This window comes from Oryx dammah, unplaced genomic scaffold (assembly GCF_014754425.2).
Source record: "Oryx dammah isolate SB20612 unplaced genomic scaffold, SCBI_Odam_1.1 HiC_scaffold_19, whole genome shotgun sequence".
NCBI classification, from domain to species: Eukaryota; Metazoa; Chordata; class Mammalia; order Artiodactyla; family Bovidae; genus Oryx; species Oryx dammah.
In genome coordinates, this window is record NW_024070203.1 from 46,755,150 (window position 1) to 46,770,889 (window position 15,740).

The 15,740-nt window shown below is 39.3% G+C and overlaps 1 protein-coding gene across 2 annotated transcripts in view; it reads right to left on the reverse strand.

Moving 5' to 3' along the window:
• The window catches only part of EYA1 (EYA transcriptional coactivator and phosphatase 1), a 186,067-nt gene that overhangs the window by 37,729 nt on the left and 132,598 nt on the right, over positions 1–15,740 (reverse strand). For both annotated transcript variants that reach the window (XM_040261367.1, XM_040261368.1), the window contains one exon: positions 9,128–9,217. In XM_040261367.1, the coding sequence (XP_040117301.1) occupies positions 9,128–9,217 (90 nt within the window). The remainder of the gene's footprint in view (positions 1–9,127; positions 9,218–15,740) is intronic.

The window sequence follows — 15,740 nt, forward strand, 5'->3', positions numbered from 1 at the left end:
CATGGAATTCTCCAGGCGAGAATACTGGAGTGGGTTACCATTTCCTTCTCCAGGCAATCTTCCTGATCCAGGAATCAAACCCAAGTCTTCTGCATTGGAGGCAGATTCTTTATGGACTGAGCCATCAGGGAAGCCCACTATCCAGAGATAAATCCTTTATTGTAGAATTTATTTATTTTTGGTAACATTTTTAATGTGAAAAATCTTTTATCTTCTTTTGGATGTGTATACAATTAAAAAAAAACTTAAACTGGAACTACACTGAATATCATTTTATATCATACCTCTTACACCTCCACTGTGTTTTGCCACATTTTGAAAATATGACTTAGAAAAAGAATAATATCAAAATTTCATCTCTTGGACAATTTCAATTATTTTTAGGATTTGTGATTAGACATTTACTTTTAAAAAGTTAATGTCTGCAAATTATTAAAAGTAGTGCTCACTGTAGACTATTACTTTCAAAATTTTGGAAAAAAATTAAAAAGACATAGGAGAGCCTTCTACCTACCAAATCTGGTGCTTAAGCTTCCAGTGGACGAGTCACGGTCCCTGCCATCAAGGGACTGATGGAGGAGGATAGAAAGGGATAGACAGAAAATCATGAGCTATGAGGGAGGTATTTTCACAATGAGAACAGCCTCTTCTTCCAGCATCTGTACCTGGCGACCCTTCCTTCCTTCTTACTGAAGTCCAGCTCTGTCACTGGTGTTCTGAATCCTATCCTCTTGCTACCCAAGGACTTGACACTTTCTGCTGCTTCCTCTCCTTTCCACATAATTTATCATTTCTATTGGACTGCTCCAACTGACAAACATGTCTAAAGTATCTTCTGTTTTAAACTAACCTCCCCACACCATGATCCTATGATCCTCTCTACATACAGCCCAACTTTTGGCATCTTGTCATTGTGGAAACTGCAATCAATCTTTCCTGTTTTCACTTCCTCAACTCTCCTTTTATTTTCAACCCACTTCCACTGGGCTTACATGTGCTGCTTAAGGAAATGGTGCTTATCGCAGTCACTACCAACCAGCATCCTGGGCAGATCCAGCAGTCACTTGACACAGTAGTGAGCACTCCTCATTCCTGAAATGCTGTTCTCCTGGTCTTCGTGATGCCTCGTACTTTTCCACCTACCTCACTGTACAGTCCTCACCACTTTCTCTTGCAAGTTCTTCTTTCTTGGTCCTGTTTCTGAGTGTCTAATGCCCAATCCTACACCCTCTTACCCTTCCCCCTTTGAGATGATACATCATCTCATGCCTTTATGACTCCCGCCACTACACCTTCACATTTGCTTCTCTCCTCTGAGATCCAAACCTACGTGTTCATAACCTCTTGATCTGGATGTTGAATAGGTATTTTAAACTTAACCTGCTCATTTCAGAAGAGTTGAGGATAGCTCTTTCCCCAATCTTACTACTACTCCAAACCCACCCTTCCTCATCTCAGGTAAGGTGACCATCCATCTAGATATTCAGGTCAACAGCTAGTGGCCATCTTTTACTCTACTTTCTCTCTCCTCCCATATCTTGTCTATTAGCAGATCCTGCCAGGGCTTTCGCCAAATTATATGTCAGTCTTCCAACTTTTCATCATGTCTGGAACTGCTACAGTCTCAGCCAAAAGCAACTGTCTCTTAACTGGTCTCAATGATTCTAGTTCCTTATATGATAAGCGGGCTTCCCTGGTGGCTCAGAGGTTAAAGCATCTGCCTGCAATGCAGGAGACCTGGGTTCGATCCCTGGGTTGGGAAGGTCCTCTGGAGAAGAAAATGGCAACCCACTCCAGTATTCTTGCCTGAAGAATCCCATGGACAGTGGAGCCTCATGGACAGTGGAGCCTGGTGGGCTACAGTCCACGGGGTTGCAAAGAGTTGGACACGACTGAGCGACCTCACTATATGATAAGCAGGCCAGTCATTTAAAAGTGTAAACACTAGTCTATCATATTCATGCTAAAAACTCTCTAATGGCTTCCCACTGCAATTAGAAATAAATCCAACTTTCTTTACTACAATCTACAAAGCCCTTTTTGATTCAGATCCTATAACTTTCCCCCATTCACTCTGCTCCAACCACATGATGACCTTGTTTATTTCTTGAAGAAGCAAAATGTATTCCCACCTCAGGGCCTTTGCACAGGTCATTCCCTGTCCAGAATGCCTTCCTGCTGTTCCAGGTGCTTCTTCCCACCTTCCTGGTTTCTTTACAAATGTCCTCTCTTCAAAGACACCTCTTCCCAAACATCTCAGTTAAAGATATCCCAGTCTGCAACATCCCTTATCCAATTACTCTTCTGATTTTCTTCCTACACATCTCTCTACCTGAATCTATTTTATTTACAATAAAGATGTTTATTTCCTACTTGCCCTCCAGAGTGCACGCTCCATGAGGGCAGTAACCTTGATTTAATCATTGCTACATCTTCAGCACCTACAACTGTGCTTGACACCTAACAATTAATAAATGTATATTGGCTAGTAAATGAAGTGCCTCAGTGTTGGAGCATCACAGAGAAACAGCATTTATAACCTCCAAAAAAACATCCAAACTGGCAACACTTTAATGTATTTAACTCTGGTTATTGTATAATAAGTCATAAGTGCTAAAATCATAATCATACAGTATAGTATGATTTATTTTGCTGACTGTTCATTTCTAAACTTAAAGTTACATGCTGCTGCTCAGTCGCTCAGTTGTGTCCAACTCTTTGTGACCCCATGGACTATAGCTCACCAGGCTCCTCTGTCCACAGGATTTCCCAAGCAAGAATACTGGAGTGGCTTGCCACTCCCTTCTCCAGCAGATCTTCCCAATCCAGGGATCGAGCCTGTGTCTCCTATGTTTCATAATAGCAGTTTTTAAAATTTCCCTCCAATTTCTTCAACATTCCATACTTTAAGAAAAATTAATAAACTTAATTTTTTAAAAAATATTAGGTTTACAGCAAAACTGACCAGAAAATGACAATCTCCATATACTCCTTGTTCCCACACACGCATAAGGTCCCCTACTGTTGACATCTCACACCAGAGTGGTACATTTGTTACAATTAATGAACCTATATTGACACATTGTCACCACCTGAAGCCCACAGTTTACTGTTCACCTTTGGTGTAGCACATTCTATGGGTTTATACCCACCACCACAGAATCATATTGAATAGTTTCACTGCCCTAAAAATCTTCTGTGCTCCACCTAATTCATTTCTCTTTACTCCCACTCCCTGGCAACTAGCTGATCCACAGCTTTGCCTTTTCCAGAATGTCAAATAGTTGGACTCATTCAGTATGTAGCCTTTCCAGATAATTTGCCATACATTTTAAAATCAAGGCTATACTGTACTGTACAGTCTATTTTTAAAACTTGGAATTGACCATGAATATTTTCCCTAAATTTAATAAGCAGTTTTAAAACAATTCTCAGTGAGGATGTATCATTAATCACTATTCATCTATTTTAGAATTTTTAAAGTGTTTCTATATTTTATTGGTAAAAAAAAAAAAACAAAAAACAATAAACAAAAAAACTACCATGTGAGAGATACAGCATGGAGTTGAGTGGATTTCTAGAAAGCATTGAACCTGAGTTAGAATCTGCCACTCAGTAAGTAGCTGTGTGGCCTTAGACAAATTTTGTTTTAGCCACTCTAAGCTTCTCTTGGATATTCTATAAAAAGGAGATAATACCAGTGCTCCTATCCTAGAAATATAAGGGTATTAAGTGGAATAATGTATGTAAGTCACACAGGACAGGTGTTCAGTAAATGTTTATTATTCTATCAATTCTCTGCCTATAACTGTTTTCTTAGAACAGAAGTTAAAAGTGAAACTACTGAGTAAAAGGATCAGTACATTAAGGTTCTGATGTATTATTATCAAGCCACCTTTCTGAAAACTACTAATTTATATCCTTATCATTAACATAAGTGGTCATCTCAGTGCACTCTAGACTATATTACTGATTTTAAATCTTTGCTAATTTGGTGGGCAAGAGGCTGAACACTCACTCTGACATTTTTGATTACTAAAGGTGAAATCCAACATTTGTCTTTTCTTTATATATATTGAAAAATTCAAATGCTTTTCTCTTGTGAATTATCTGTTTACGTCCTTTGCTAATTTCTTTAGGTTTTCCTTAGTGCACTGCAATAATACTTTTTATTGGTTAAAAATAATTTTGTCTTTTAATATTATCTATGGTTTTCAAAAAATAGTGTTTGTTTTCTTCCCTGACTACAAAAGAAATAAGTATACATTATAGAGCATTTGAAATACACATAAAAGTATAAGTAAGAAAACAATCAAACCTCTAACTGCAGATAAAAATACTGTTAAAATTCTATAGAACATCTTTCAATCTATTTTTGTTCCTCCATTAATTCTAGGTGAATTATACTTTTCTATTAAAAAAATCAACTTGCAAATTAGCTTACAGCTCTTCCACTTTTAGAAGCATAAACATTAGGACAGAACACTTTACTTCAGATCAAAAGTAATTAGCATTGGCATTCCTTCCTTTGAGAGAAGATTCTTTTCCTAGCTAAAAATCAATTTCTTAACAAGATATCAAAATAATTAACACACAATAACCTAAATTTTAAAGTTATCCAAGTTTATACTAGTTATTCTAATTTATCCTAAGGTTAATTTATAATGAAACCAAGGGACAAATTAATTTCTTTCCTTTATAAGAAAATTTATTGCAGCTTACTTCAAGTGTGGCATTACTTAGAGGCTGTCCATGGTGCCCTTCCTTGGTCTTTGAGTTATCAAATGCAGGTCTGTTGAGATCTGAACCTTAGTCCCAGGCCTTTTCTTAATAAAAAATTATGAAAACGAGGAGCTATAAGAGTAAATGCTTTGAAAATCAGACCTGGGACAGGAGTCCATATGTCAAAGGCCCAAGAAAGGACTGTGGCATTCACATTGCAGAGCTCGACACCAAAGAGTCCTCTGGGCCGTCTCAACGAACCACCATACTAGGAGTGCGAGGGAGAAAGCTGCAGCAGAGCTCCACCCTTGACGAGGAGAACATGGTGTGCACAGCCTGAAGACAAGAGGTGAGGTCCTTCTGAAATGGAGCAAGACCCTATGGTCCTCGCGCCACCACCCCCACCCCCCCCCCCCCCCCCCCCCCCCCCCCGTCGCCTGCCTGCCGTTTCGCCTGGGGAAAAACTAGCTAAAGAATAAGTTTAATCAGAGAAGTGAGAAGGCGCAAAAATGAAGGAAAATAGTCTAAGGAGACTAAATAATAATAACGTACTCATTAAGCATAGTCAAGGACCTTTGGTTCCTTCTCAAGGGCTAAGATATCCTGTAAGCTGTCTTAGAGATACTGAAACTCCCACCAGGTGGAAGAAGTTAACTACTTGTGACCAGACTGTAGCCACGACATAAGCTGCCACAACTCTTGAGAACCGGCCTCAAAGAAATGCAAACAAACTGACCCAGGAACTGAAGATTAGCTGTATCTAAAACAATCAAGATGAAGCGGATCAGTCAACCGATGACCAGTTTCAAGAAGACTGTCAAAAGTGACTGTGCTGTTTCTACATGTAGCCCCCTCCCTCAGCCTATAAAAGAAAGTTCTTGCCCCCTGATTGTCAGTGGAGAGAAGTCGGCCTATGGACACGCGTCCACCCTTCCCTCGGTTGTCAGCACTGAAATTAAAGCAAGCTTTCCTTTTGACCAACCTGGCCTCTTTATTGGCTTCTGAGCAGCGAGCAGCCAGACCCCACTTTCTGTTACACGTCTGCTTCCCCACCTCAACCCCTGTAGCCTGAGAGAGAGAGTCTCAGAGGCTACCATGTTGATACAAAATCAGTTAGGATGGCAACCGTAATGTCAGTGAGATGATACTACTTAACACCAGACAGACAGAGAAAATTCAACATAAATTTGTGCCTTACTTTTCTTTAGACTTATATCCATCTTGATCAAATATCTTCCTGTAACTGTGGAGAAATCCAGTAGGAGAACCAATAAAAGGCAAGTTAAAATGAAATGTTATCATATTCGGAAGGCCCATCACCTTTCAATAAATAACCAGCAGAAAGAGCTCTTTCTTCATTCAGTCAGAAAGAGACAGGCTTTACTCAAGAAGCTGGAAAAGAAATCCTCCAATTTCATACTGTCATTCATAAAAAATGACTTTCCATAATAAGCATCATAGGATTGCACACGGAGACCTTTGGTAAAATGATACAGAGGGCATTAGACGTGGACATAGGAAGGCCAGGAGTGCATGGAACTCAAGTCTAAACCCTTCTCTGGCAGGGTGGAGGGCTGGAATAGTATTTTCTTTGATAATTGTGTCTCTCTGTCACTCATGTTCCTTCACATGTCAAGTATTTTTAATGGCTCAAAAAACCAAGATTTCTCTTTTCTACTATTTTTTTTTTCCTTAAGTGTCAACAGAATTAATTTAAATTGTGATTGCTTTTATTAAAAATTGTCAGTAAGCAAGATGACAAGATTTTTAAAACTAAAAACGGGTGACTTTTTAACACCTTAAATTACAGTGAAGATATTTGTAAATTACTTTAAAATCGTATCTAAAATTTCCCAAGTAATATTCTAATGAACATATTAAGCAACTATTTTATAACATTAAGAATTGTCACTGGAAGCTCCTCACAGTGTGTTTCTTTATTCAGCATCTTTTATAAGTCACAGCTGCAAACTAACCAAATTATACAGTCAGGCTGGCAAAAGGTTAAAATTTTAAAAGAAAGTGAGGCTACAGTCAACAATCAGAGTTCAGAAATCACACGTCAAGCTAACCAACAGACTATTAATTTCCATAACATTACTTGTACTCTAGATCTTCAAAAGCTAAAAACATGTAATTAAAATATAGTAATGCCCCTTCACAGTGCACTGCTAACTGGAGTGTGAAATCAGGCATTACCACATCATTTTTGCTTGATGAGATAATTTTGGTTTTCTAAAGAGTATTAAACTAATACATTTATTTTTGCCAGGAAATAATTTCACTCTTTAGTTTGAAAGAAACTATTACTTGTAGTAACCATTCTCCGCTTTGTTGAATTACAAAAATATAAAATGAAAGATTGAAATAAGCTTAAGAACCAATTTATTTTTTAAACATTGTGCAAATCTAGAGCAATGGCTAAGTGAATCCTTCATTTATACTTTTGCTGACACCTTTGTATTATTCTCAGGTAAAATAATGTAAAGTCAACTTTGTTAAAGTTAACAAGCTTAAATAATTTTTCACTATTGATTTTTATATGTGGTTGAATTAGTCCTTTATCCTGTTTTCTACCTGACTTATAAGAAAAAGTCCTCAAGAATAAAATCTGGTATTTCAGTATCTTTATGGATCCTTAGTTCTTTTTTAAAATTTAGGTTTATGAAAAAACTACATCCATCACACACCTAAACTAGGACTTTTAATATTTACTTTTATTTCAGACCTTCTCTGTATAGTTGAGCATGAATAATGTTAGTAAACAAATAAAAATCTATTACATCCAAACTGAGTTTGGAAGCTTCTCTGTCTTACATTACACCAAGTTATTACTTTGTCTAACTTCTCACTTTTTACCACATAGTTCTGGCATTGCACAGACTAGCTTTGGCATTTTTAAGAAGGTAGAGTTTAAAAACAATAGAAAATTACTGCTAATTTCTTGATGGATGCTATTAAGACCTATTAATAACAGTAAGAGTAACAAGGCTGAATCCAAGACAATATATCAATCTAGTCTGAATCATTGGAAACAAAAGGAAACTCAAGAAAGGAATCTTAATGTATTAGTAAAATATAGAATTTTTTGGTGCTGTTCTCTTATGAAGGGAATCACAACCAAAAATCAGAAACAGCTTTTGAAAATAAGTATGATTATTAAGCTTTTCTAAAGCAATTAGGAAATTGTCACTCCCCCTTGGAATATTTCTACCTTAAAAATAGTAAGGCCTTACATATAATTTCCTTAACGAAAGCAAGCACATTAAATGCCAAAAAAAAAAAAAAAAAGAAATCTGTATTTTACTCTATGTGTAAAAATAAATATTTCACTAAAGGAATGGGAGGAAAAATGAAGCACATTTAAATAATTTCATTGCACTGGAAGTTGCCAATTCGTCTGTGAGTAGTTTCATTGCAGATGAAAAGAAATCAAAATACAGGACAGATGTTGAACAAACCGCATTTAAATTCTGTCACACACTAGCATTTTTAAAATGATTTTGGCTCATCTATGAAATAAGGTGCATTTTCCTTGATTTTGAAAAGGGGAAACATCAGGAAATATTTAAAGGCCAATTGCTGCCAATTAACTTTGATCAGTAAAAGTTCTATTTGAATCTTTCAGATTCTTCTCCTGTCTGAAATAACATACATTTATAAAATCTAGCAAAACAACAACCTGATGATTAATGCCTCTTGGCAGCCCTACCACAAGCTTGCTTAATAGCAAGATTTAAATAAACAACTATCTCTATCAAGGAGAGAGTGAAAATAGGCATATTTTCTCATAGTGTAGACATGAAAACCAATATTCTTTATTCTGAAAAATGCTTCCAACCAAGATCAGCATGTTTGTCACTGCCCATAACACATTTTACTAGCCACTGTACAAAAATTTCCTCCTGAACTATAAAGGACAAATAAAACCATCAGCAGCTTGACATAAGGAATCCTGGCAATCCCAAGAGTAGAGGCTTGACTAAACTGTTATACAACCAGCTGGACTAGCCTGACAGAAAAGCACCTGGCTCAATATGACAGGAGTCTGACATGGATAACATCTAACATATGCAAGGATCACTAAAGGTAACACATCTCAACAGTGATTACTAACTGAGAAGTCTGTACTTCCGATAATCAACACAGTTTCACATTAAAGATTCTTGTCATCAACTGTTAACCCGTATCAATGGTTCCACAGAATCAAACTTTGAAACACAACAACCAAAGTAAAGCAAAACAAATTCCATGAAGGCAAAACACATCACCATATAATCAATAATTATGTTACCTCACCACTCCAATTATATGTTCAAAAAATAATATTCCACTGTTATTTCAGGTCCAATCATGCATTTCCAAACACACAACATGAAGAGTATATAAAAGAACCCTAACTTACTTCCAAATCATTAAAAAATAGATGAGTGTCGGCCAAGTTGAAAATCATTTCTTCCATTCGCAGTCCAAGGGAAACTGAAGTAGGTGGATCCTGAAAGAAGAATTTTACAGGTCAAGACCATATCTACATCAGGGTACAGGAAATAAAGTGTCTCATGGAGAGAGACTTTACATCAGGATAGGCCACAAGACCTGGGCTCCAGTCTTTATCAGATTATGTGGCTTATTCTGTATTTGGACTTCAGTGACTTATTTCATTTGAAACGTGCCTCTAATGTTGTTGGTCTTTTGCCTAACAAAGAAAATATAAACTCCAGGGTTACTCAGACATATAGAGTGGAGGAAATTCACTTTCACACAACTGTTTCAGAAGCAAGGGAATCAGTGACTCAGGAAGACATGTTTTTTTATGTTCTACTATAACTCATATTTACTACTGCGGGCAAGAATCCCTTAGAAGAAATGGAGTAGCCTTCACAATCAACAAAAGAGTCTGAAATGCAGTTCTTGGGTGCAATCTCAAAAAGGACCGCATGATCTCTGTTCGTTTCCAAGGCAAACCATTCAACATCACAGTAATCCAAGTCTATGCCCCAACCAGTACTGCTGAAGGACTTGAATGGTTCTATGAAGACCTACAAGACCTTCTAGAACTAACACTCAAAAAAGATGTCCTCTTCATTATAGGGGACTGGAATGCAAAAGTGGGACGTCAAGAGACACCTGGAGTAACAGGCAAATTTGGCCTTGGAGTACAAAATGAAGCAGGGCAAAGGCTAACAGAGTTTTGCCAAGAGAACACATTGGTCATAGCAAACAGCCTCTTCCAACAACATAAGAGAACACTCTACACATGGACATCACCAGATGATCAATACCAAAATCAGACTGATTATATTCTTTGCAGCCAAAGATGGAGAAGCTCTATACAGTCAGCAAAAACAAGACCAGGAGCTGATTGTGGCTCAGATCATGAACTCCTTATTGCCAAATTCAGACTTAAATTGAAGAATGTAGGGAAAACCACTAGACCATTTAGGTATGACCTAAATCAAATCCTTTACAATTATACAATAGAAGTGACAAATAGATTCAAGGGATTAGATCGGAAGACAGAGCGCCTGGAGAACTATGGATGGAGGTTCATGACATTGTACAGGAGGCAGTGATCAAGACCATCCCCAAGAAAAAGAAATGTAAGAAGCCAAAATGGTTGTCTGTGGAGGCCTTACAAATAGCTGAGAAAAGAAGAGAAGCGAAAGGCAAAGGAGAAAGGGAAAGATACCTATATGAATGCAGAGTTTCAAAGAACAGCAAGGAGAGATAAGAAAGCCTTCCTCAGTGATCAATGCAAAGAAATACAGGGAAACAATAGAATAGTAAAGACTAGAGATCTCTTCAAGAAAATTAGAGATACCAAGGGAACATTTCATGCAAAGATGGGCTCGATAAAGGACAGAAATGGTATGGACCTAACAGAAGCAGAAGATATTAAAAAGAGATGGCAAGAATACACAGAAGAACTATACAAAAAAGATCTTCATGACCCAGATAACCATGATGGTGTGATCATTCACATAGAGCCAGACATCCTGGAATGTGAAGTCAAGTGGGCCTTAGGAAGCATCACTACAAACACAGCTAGTGGAGGTGATGGAATTCCGGTTGAGTTATTTCAGATCCTAAAAGATGATGCTATGAAAGTGCTGCACTCAATACGCCAGCAAATTTGGAAAACTCAGCAGTGGCCACAGGACTGGAAAAGGGCAGTGTTCATTCCAATCCCAAAGAAAGGCAATGCCAAAGAATGCTCAGACTACCGCACAATTGCACTCATCTCACACACAACCAAAGTAATGTTCAAAATTTTCCAAGCCAGGCTTCAACAGTACGTGAACCATGAACTTCCAGATGTACAAGATAAATTTAGAAAAGGCAGAGGAACCAGAGATCAAATTGCCAACATAGGTTGGATCATCAAGAAAGCAAGAGTGTTCCAGGAAAACATCTACTTCTGCTTCATTGACTGTGCCTAACACTTTGACTGTGTGGATCATAATAAACTGTGGGAAATTCTTCAAGAGATGGGAATACCAGACCACCTGACCTGCCTCCTGAGAAATCTGTATGCAGGTCAGGAAGCAACAGTTAGAACTGGACAGGGAACAACACACTGGTTCCAAAAGGGGAAATGAGTACGTCAAGGCTATATATTGTCACCTTGCTTATTTAACTTATATGCAGAGTACATCATGAGAAATGGTAGGCTGGATGAAGCACAAGCTGCAATCAAGATTACTGGGAGAAGTATCTATAACCTCAGATACGCAGATGACACCTTATGACAGAAAGTGAAGAACTAAAGAGCCTCCTGATGAAAGTGAAAGAGGAGAGTGAAAAAGTTGGCTTAAAGCTCGGCATTCAGAAAAGATCATGGCATCAGATTAAGATCATGGCATCTGGTCCCATCACTTCATGGCAAATAGGTGGGGAACAGTGGTAACAGTGGCTGACTTTATTTTGGAGGGCTCCAAAATTACTGCAGATGGTGACTGAAATTAAAAGACACTTGCTCCTTGGAAGAAAAGCTATGGCCAACCTAGACAGCATATTAAAAAGCAGACATTACTTTGCCAACAAAGGTCCATCTAGTCAAAGCTTTGGTTTTTCCAGCAGTCATGTATGGATGTGAGAGTTGGACTATAAAGAAAGCTGAGTGCTTAAGAATTGATGCTTTTGAACTGTGGTGTTGGAGAAGATTCTTGAGAGTCCCTCAGACTACAAGGAGATCCAACCAGCCCATCCTAAAGGAAATCAGTCCTGAATATTCATTGGAAGGACCAATGCTGAAGCTGAAACTGCAATACTTTGGCTTCCTGATGAGAAGAAATGACTCCCTGAGAAAAACCCTGATGCTGTGAAAGATTGAAGGCAGGAGGAGAAGGGGACGACAGAGGATGAGATGGTTGGATGGCATCACCGACTCAATGGACATGAGTTTGAGCAAGTTCCAGGAATTGGTGATGGACAGGGAAGCCTGCTGTGCTGCAGTCCATGAGGTCATAAAGAGTTGGACACAACTAAGGGACTGAACTGAACTGATAACCCATAATCCTGGGCTTCCCAGGTGGTGCAGTTGGTAAAGAATCCACCTGCCCATGCGGGAGATGCAAGAGACATGGGTTTGATCCCTGGGTCAGGAAGATTCCCTGCAATAGGAAATGGCAACCCACTCCAGTATTCTTGCCTGGAGAATTCCATGGACAGAGGAAGCTGGTGGGCTATAGTCCAGTCCAGTTCAGTTCAGTTCAATTGCTCAGTCGTGTCTGACTCTTTGCGATCCCATGAATAGCAGCATGCCAGGCCTCCCTGTCCATCATCAACACTCAGAGATCACTCAGACTCACGTCCATCCAGTCAGTGGTGCCATCCAGCCATCTCATCCTCTGTCGTCCCCTTCTCCTCCTGCCCCCAATCCCTCCTAGCATCAGAGTCTTTTCCAATGAGTCAGCTCTTCGCATGAGGTGGCCAAAGTACTGGAGTTTCAGCTTTAGCATCATTCCTTCCAAAGAAATCCCAGGGCTGATCTCCTTCAGAATGGACTGGTTGGATCTAAGCCATGGGGGTACAAACAGTCTGACACGACTGAGCACCCACAATCAACATAATCCATAAAGTGTCTAAAACCACTGTCACAAATACCAGAAAATACATACAATTTAGATAAATTTCAGAAGGACAGTAAACAGCAATTTTACTCCAGATGATAACTACCATTATTTTTTATTTATTCAGCCTGCCTCCCAATTTTGAGTGCACTCAAAATAGGAAGTGGTGGCCACTCTGACCAGCTGGCACCATGCCAACTCAGAAGGCTGATCTTGACATTCTTGTGACACTATTTAGTCATCAAACAGCCAGTACCACACACAGAGGGGAGCACCAGCATTCTCAACAGTGGCTTCTACCCAACACTTCAAGCCTTTGACACTAGTGATAGATGGTTTGTGCCACACAATCTATATCCTGATGACATCTGCCGGCATTGAGATGGGGAGTGTGGAGCTATTTAATGGTGTAACTATGTTCAAAATGCATCTCACCCACAAAGCAACAATGTTCACGGTGAACATCCTGACTGTGTGTGTGTAAGTCACTTAGTCATGTCCAACTCTTTGCAACCCCATGGGGTACAGCCTGCCAGGCTCCTCTGTCCATGTGATTTTCCAGGCAAGAATACTGGAGTGGGTTACCATTTCCTTCTCCTGGGGATCTTCCTGACTCAGGGATCAAACATGGGTCTCCTGCACTACAGGTAGACTCTTTACCATTTGAGCTATCAGGGAAGCCTGCATAGTTAGTGAAAAACAAACAAAAAATTCTGTAGAGGAAGTATTCAAGGATATAATGTTAGTTTTTCAAGTTTTTATTGGCATTCTAACAGAATACCAACTTTCACTTTTATGGCATTTAAAATTTTTCCAAAGAACAATAATTTCTGATCTACTACTTTATAATCACAGCAAACCTTTGGATGTACAGGTATCATTTAGTGAGAGAAACTATGACTAGAGAAATTACACCTTCATGTCACCCATCCATCTGGCTGGGGTGTAATATGTGTATCAACCAACTCTGAGTCTTAGAGTAAAGAACAAAAAACCCAGAGAAAGTAATAATCTTGCTTCCTAATACTGTCCAACATAAACCCTGCCCATTTTCTCTATTGTCTTCTAAACACACTGTCTTCCTTTTAAAGCTCAAGACTTGCCTGTGTTTTACCCCCTACCCTGTAAGTATCCGAAGTGCATCAACAACCTAAAGCCCCATCTTCTCATGGGCTTTGATACATAGCAACAAGTGGTGGAAGAAGAACCTAGACCCAGGGGCCAAGCCCTACCCTTGTTCTTCTACTTTGGTGTCTTTAGCTCACTAAGCCTCAGTTTTCTCATCTAATAAATCAGATGGCTAGATAGCAAATACCAGGTAGAATATTTTATTCCATAGAATTTTAAAAAAACCTCCATCTTTTAATTTGTCACAATCATAGGGGCTTCCCAAGCAGCTCAGAGGTAAAAGAATCCACCTGCAATTCAGGAGCTACAGGAGATGCAGGCTGATCCCTGGGTTGGGAATATACACTGCAGGAGGGCATAGCAACCCACTCCAGTATTCTTACCTGGAGAATCCCATGGACAGAGGAGTCTGGCAGGTTACAGCCCATAGGGTTGTAAAAAGTTGGACATGACTGAAACAACTTAGGATGCATATGTGTTTATACACATGGGAGAAAGGAGGGGCCTGAGACTCACTGGGTACAGCCATGGGCCAATCAACTGTGGCCAGGGAGGCAGAGTTAACCCCATCCCTGCAGACCCATCCCACTAGCTCCCGTCTACCCCACCTGCATGAGCACCTGGATGCTCTACCTTTGCAAGAGTCCCAGAGAAGGACAAGGAGAGGTCTGAGGAAATACAGCAGGATGGCACTGCTAGCCTCAAATCCCCTACCCCCAAGGCCTTCTCTGCCAGCTGACTGGCAGTGGAAAGGAGGCAGAAAACACATCATTGCCAAAAATCTGGGGTGAGATTGGCAAAAGGGCTGAGCAAATACCCCAGGGTTTTTGTAAGAAGGCATACAGGAAAGAAAAATACATAGGCCAGCAGAGTGTCCAAGAGCTGTGTGTGGAGGGACAAAAACAATTCCTTCAAATTTCCTGTGCAATCAGATGAACCTATTTGTGAGGCAGGAATAGGGACACAGATAATAGAGAATAGATATGTGTACACAGGGGAGGGGAGGGTGGGATGAATTAAGAGAGTAAGATTAACATATACACACCATCATGTGTAAAATAGATAGCTAGTGGGAAGCTGCTATATGGCGCAGGGAGCTCAGCTCAGGGCTCTGTGATGATCTAGAGGGGTGGCATGGGGGTGGGAAGGAGGCTCAAGAGGGAGGGGGTATATGGATACAGTTAGCTGATTCACTCTATTGCATAGTAGAAACTAACATAGCATTGTAAAGCAATTAGTCTCCAGTTTAAAAAAAAAAGAAAAAGGAAACACATTTCCTATGCAATGATTTAGCCTTGATCAGTCTTCCTCTTGAGCTACCACCTAAAATCAATGAAATTTCATAGTTTGTAGAAGAATTAAAAACAGTTTACAAGTGAGTAAAGAAAAACTCTTATCTAATCTTGGTTTTATAGGAAAATTGCTCACTCACAAGAATTCCAAGTAGCAATAAGGATACTAGTAAAAACAAATGCTAAAATACAGCCCAGAGCAGAATGGACCAGCAGGGAAAGTTCAAGCAGTTGTTTCTGAAACAAAACACCTGACTCAGGTGTGTCCTCCTCCTCGTTGAGGCCAATATAAATACACTGACTTATCTCATAACCATGTCAATGAATCTTTTTATGTGGCCAGGCGGAAGAGACATATGGCAATTATTTAATTGGCAATTCTAGAATTTATGTGCCACGGTAGCATTACTTCTCAAAAACGATTATTTCTCCTTGATATGGTTGCTTATTTATACCACCATCAAAAGAATTACTCTATTGTTTGTGAATATATAGCATACTCTAACTTTTCTTCATAAATTACAGT